Source organism: Geospiza fortis, unplaced genomic scaffold, assembly GCF_000277835.1.
Source record: "Geospiza fortis unplaced genomic scaffold, GeoFor_1.0 scaffold80, whole genome shotgun sequence".
Classification (NCBI taxonomy): Eukaryota; Metazoa; Chordata; class Aves; order Passeriformes; family Thraupidae; genus Geospiza; species Geospiza fortis.
The window spans coordinates 183,018-188,159 of record NW_005054551.1 but is presented as its reverse complement, the minus strand read 5'-3'; the positions used below and the strand labels follow the sequence as shown (position 1 = coordinate 188,159).

The 5,142-nt window shown below is 56.2% G+C and overlaps 1 protein-coding gene across 2 annotated transcripts in view; it reads right to left on the bottom strand.

Moving 5' to 3' along the window:
* ADAMTS10 (ADAM metallopeptidase with thrombospondin type 1 motif 10) overlaps positions 1-5,142 on the bottom strand; it is an 81,278-nt gene that overhangs the window by 18,041 nt on the left and 58,095 nt on the right. For both annotated transcript variants that reach the window (XM_005429493.2, XM_031064043.1), the window contains exons 14-15: positions 4,516-4,579; positions 2,548-2,650 (exon numbers count right to left, since the gene is read on the bottom strand). In XM_005429493.2, the coding sequence (XP_005429550.1) occupies positions 2,548-2,650; positions 4,516-4,579 (167 nt within the window). The remainder of the gene's footprint in view (positions 1-2,547; positions 2,651-4,515; positions 4,580-5,142) is intronic.

The window sequence follows — 5,142 nt, the reverse complement described above, 5'->3', positions numbered from 1 at the left end:
CCTTTCCCTTTCCCTTTCCCTTTCCCTTTCCCTTTCCCTTTCCCTTTCCCTTTCCTCCCCTTCCCCTTTCCCTGGCACTCTTTGACTCTTAATAAACAAAATGAAAATGCTCCTCATGACCCACAGGCACTGTGGGAAGAGGAGATGAAGCTCCCAAATCCCTTCAAAACAAGATCAGCGCTGCCAGCCTCCCACCAGGGGAAGGGTTTCATCACTCATTTTGTGGCAGGGGAAGCTGAAGCACAGAGAGAGAGGAAGGGGCTCTTTATGAAAGCCAAAAATCCCTGTCAGGGTCAGGTGACACCTCAAGGGTGATGTCCAGCTGGCCAGCCAAGCCCTGGGCCATGCCTGGGGAGGAGAGAGGTCTGAGTCAGGGTTGTCTTCCTCCTTGGCATCCATTGAGGTCTCAGGGTGACTTTACAGCCTCCAATTTAATTACATTTTTATTGATCCATCCCCTGCAGCCTCAGCACAGCTGCCCCAGCTGCAGGAGCCCCGCTGGGAGCTGGGCTTGTTTGCACAGCTGGGAAGGATTTCCCCGGTCCAGTTCATTAACTCCACCGAGGAGATGAGCTGTTCCTCCTTGTTATTGAGACATTTGTGCCACAGAGCCTCCTCCAGAGCCTTCTGCAGGACCCAGGGCTGACCTCGGGAAGAGGGAAGTGCTGCTCTTTGAAGGATCCACCAGATCCCATCCCTTCTCCTGCTCAGGAAGCTTTCCCTGCCTGCTCTGTCTCCTCCCAATCGAGCACCTGTTTTAGGTTGGAAATGGGGGTGTGCACTCTATTGCCATCTGTCAGAACTGGGGCAGTTATCTTCTGTCCATTGGGCAGTTTTCTTTATCTCTCCCACAGCCAACCCTCCCTCCAGGAGATCTCTGCTGTCCATGGCCACTGAGTGTCCCTGCAGGGCTGATCCAATTCCAGCATCCCATGGGGAGATGCTGCGCCCAGGGGAGGAGCCAAGCATTCCTACCTGGATCCAATCTGAGCCTGGAGCAGCACAGCAGCCTTTGCCCCCTGCATTGCCAGAGGAGCAGCTTGCTGGTGTCCTGCATTGCCAGAGGGAGCCCAGGCGCATCTGCAGCAGCCCTGGAGCTGCAGAGGAAAACTCCCCCCTTGTGCAGGATCCCTGCTGCAGCAGCAGCACAGCTGGCACTGCAGGAGGGCTGAGCCCCCATGGGATGGGGCTGTGCCCCCCCCTGACACACAGGGGGGCAGGGCATGGTCTGATTCTGTCAATGTTTTTTTTGTTTGTACTATTGCATTTATATTTTCAGTTGTCCTAGTAAAGAATTGTTATTCCTATTGGCATATCTTTGCCTGAGATCCTTTTATTTTTAAAATTATAATAACTCAGAGGGAGGGGATGCTTTCACAGAATTCACAGAATTACAGAATTCAGAGAAGGAGCTGAGCTCACTGTGAATCACTGGGTTGGAAGAGAACTCCAAGATCATGGAGTCCAACCGAGCCCCAACAGCTCAACTGAACCAACATTTTCCTGCTATCCAACCTATATTTCCCTTCGTGCAGCTCAAGGCTGTGTGCTCTGGTTCTGTCAGTGCTGCTGGAGAAAGAGCCCAGCCCCAGCTGAGCACAGGCACCTTTCAGGAGCTGCAGAGAGTGATGAGGGCAGCCCTGAGTCTCCTTTTCTCCAGGCTGAGCACCCCCAGCTCCCTCAGTGGTTCCTCACAGGGTTTCTGTTCCCAGCCCCTCTCCAGCCTTGCTGCCTCCTCTGGATGTGCTCAAACATCTCAAAATCCTTCCCAACCTGAGGGCCCAGAACTGGACACAGCACTCAGGGTGTGCCCTCACCAGTGCTGAGCTCAGGGGCACAATGACCTCCCTGCTCCTGCTGGCCACACCATTCCTGATCCAGCCAGGAGCCCTTGGCCTTCTTGGCCACCAGGGCACACTGCTGGCTCATGTTGTTGACCAGCACCCCCAGGTCCCTTTTAGCCAGGGCACTGTCCAGCCACACCATCCCCAGCCTAGCACTGCTGTCACAGACGTATTTTATGAAAAATCCTTTCATTGGCATCTTTCCTCCTGAGAAGCTGGGAAGCTTCAGCTTCTCCACGTTTTGCTGCTTTGGAATGTGATTTCGAGAATTGTTTACCCAGCATGTGAAATTGTTTTTTCTTGATGTTCAGTGACAGCCACCTGTGTCGAGGCTGTGAGCAGGCATGAGATTTTATTATCTTTCCTTTCCTGAAATTTCCTTTCCTTTCCTTGAAATTTCCTTTCCTTGAAATTTCCTATGACATCCTTTTCTTCTATTCTTTTAGTATAGTTTTAATATATCTTTTTTTAATATAATATATACCATAAAATAATAAATCAGCCTTCTGAAGCATAGAGTCAAGATTCTCATCTCTTCCCTCGCCCCGGGACCCCTGCAAGCACCACCACGCTCTGCCTTACTCCGAGTAAGGAGCTTCAGAAGCCTTCAGGCTTCTGCAGGGACACTCTGAGGGGGTTTCAGCATTTTTCCCACCCTGCCCCGTGGCAGCAGAGGAGCTCAGCGCCAGCAGCCCCAGCTCACCTCCCCGGTAGGTTTTCCAGGTGTAGTATTTCCCTCGGAAGGGCACGCTGTCGAACTCGGCGCACTGCAGCTCTCGGAAATCCTGCGAGCCCGGCGGGCAGTCCTGTGGGCACAGAGTCACGGGTCAGCGTGGGGCTGGGGGGGCTGGGGGGCACAGCTGGGCACTGCCACCAGCTCTTGGGACAGGGACATCAGCTCTGACACTGGGGCACTGCCACCAGCTCCTCAGGGACACCAGTCCCTTGGGGACAGGGACATCAACCCCTCGGGGACAGGGACATCAGCTCTGACATGGGGCACTGCCACCAGCTCCTCAGGGACACCAGTCCCTTAGGGACAGGGACACCCTCCCTGACAGTGGGCCACTGCCACCAGCACCTCGGGGACAGGGACATCAGCCCCTCAGGGACAAGGACACCAGCTCTGGCAACTGGGCACTGCCACCAGTGCCTTGGGGACAGGGACATCAGCCCTGACAACTGGGCATGATAACCAGCTCCTCAGGGACACCAACCCCTTGGGGACAGGGATATCAGCCCTAATAACGGGGCACTGCCCACCAGCTCTGGCAACAGGGCACTGCCACCAGCTCCTTGGGGACAGGAACATCAGCTCTGACATGGGGCACTGCCACCAGTCCCTCAGGGACAGGGACACCAGCCCTGACACTGCTACACGGTGGCAGGACAGTCCCTCCTGCAGAGCCAGGCACGATTTGAAGACCAGGAGGACGAGGAGGGGCCCCAGGAGCTCTGCCTGGTCTGTGACCCTGGGGAACAATCCCCCAAACCCAGGGAAGCAACAGGACCCATCTGTTTCCCTCTCCAGCAGCCCGTGGGTGTTAGAGCTGCAATCCCCCAGGTGCCAAGCTCCTCTGAGCACCCCCTCAGCACAGATTTCTCTGTAGATCTTTGAGGTTTAACCCCCAGCCCCGGGAAGCAGAGTCTGACCCAGCCTCACCTGAGCAGACGTGCAGGTGCAGCCTGGGAGGAGCAGAGCTGGAATTCTCCCTCTCTCCTCCTTTCCCTCCTTATCTTTGGGCCCCTCTGGATCCCGAAGCCCCGCAGGTCCGTGCAGCCCCCCCTGCCCCCGGAGCCGGCTCCCACACCTGCCTGGTCCTGCCCGGAATTCCCCTTTGTGGGATCGCTGCCGGCACACCCCGCCCTGCCTCCTCCTCCTCTTCCTCCCACGGCTGCACAGAGCACCCCGCACCTGGGTGGAGAGGGCTCATCCCACCTGGACAGGGCTGATCCCATTTGGAGAGGGCTCAACCCAATCCTGACAGGGCTCATTCAACCCAGAGAGGGCTCAACCCAGTCTGGACAGGGCTGATTCCATTTGGACATGGTTCATGCCAACCCAGACAGGGCTCATTCAACTTGGAAAGGGCTGATCCCAATCAGAGAGGGCTCATCCACCCTGGACAGAGCCCTCCCAAGTGGAGAAGGCTCATCCTACTGAGACAGAGCTGATCCCAACCCAGACAGGGCTGATCCTATTTGGAGAGTGCAGATCCCACCCCAGACAGGGCAGATTCCCCTGGACAGGGCAGATCCCAACCTGGACAGGGCTGATCCTATTTGGAGAGGGCTCAACCCCATCCGGACAGGGCTCATCCACCCTGGACAGAGCTCATCCCAACTGGAGAAGGCTCATGCTACTGAGACAGGGCTCATCCCAACCCAGACAGGGCCGATCCCATTTGGAGAGGGCTCAACCCAATCCTGACAGGGCTCGTTCCATCCACAGAGGGCTCGTCCTACTGAGACAGGGCAGATCCCAACCTGGACAGGGCAGATTCCCCTGGACAGGGCAGATCCCAACCTGGACAGAGCTGATCTCATTTGGAGAGGGCAGATCCCACCCCAGACAGGGCAGATCCCCCCAGACAGGGCTGATCCCACCCTGGACAGGGCAGATCCCCCTCCTCCATCCCTCCATCCCTCCCAGCCCCGCTGCCCCGCTCACATCAGTGTTGCAGGAGCGGTAGCGTTTCCTCTCTCCCAGGCAGTATTTCCCTCCAATGGTGGGCCTGCCAAAGAGGAAGGAGGTTTGTGAGACTGTGACATAGATAAGAACTGATAACCATCTGAGTCCCAGCAAGAAATACCCTGCACATTTAATCCCAACCCAGGCAAAAAGAAGTTAACACTCCCCATCCATCCAGCCTCTGCTCTAGCTCAGCCTTTCCAAGGCATCACAGGCACCTGGATGTGCCTTCCCATGGACACCAAGGGTTGGGGACACTGCAGGGCTGTGGTGACAGGGCCACCCACACGTGTGGGTGCCATGGCACAGAGAGAGAGAAGTGGCAAGCGTTTCTCACAGCGGCTTGGGAGAAGTTTTAGGGAGCTGGAAAGATGTGATAACTTGTTGACTATAAACAATTTGCAGGTGGTGTTTTTCTACTTTATTTTTCTGTTCCTCTCAAGTGTAGGAGTGTCGGGGGGTAGCATGGTCAGGACAGACGGAGATGAGAGATCTCTGCAGCCAGGTCATGGAATTTGGGGTTTATTGCAAAGGGCCTGGGTGCAGGGCCCTGCTGGGAGCTGCCAGCCACAGCTCAGAGCAGGCCCCAAAGAGGGAGAGAGGGGG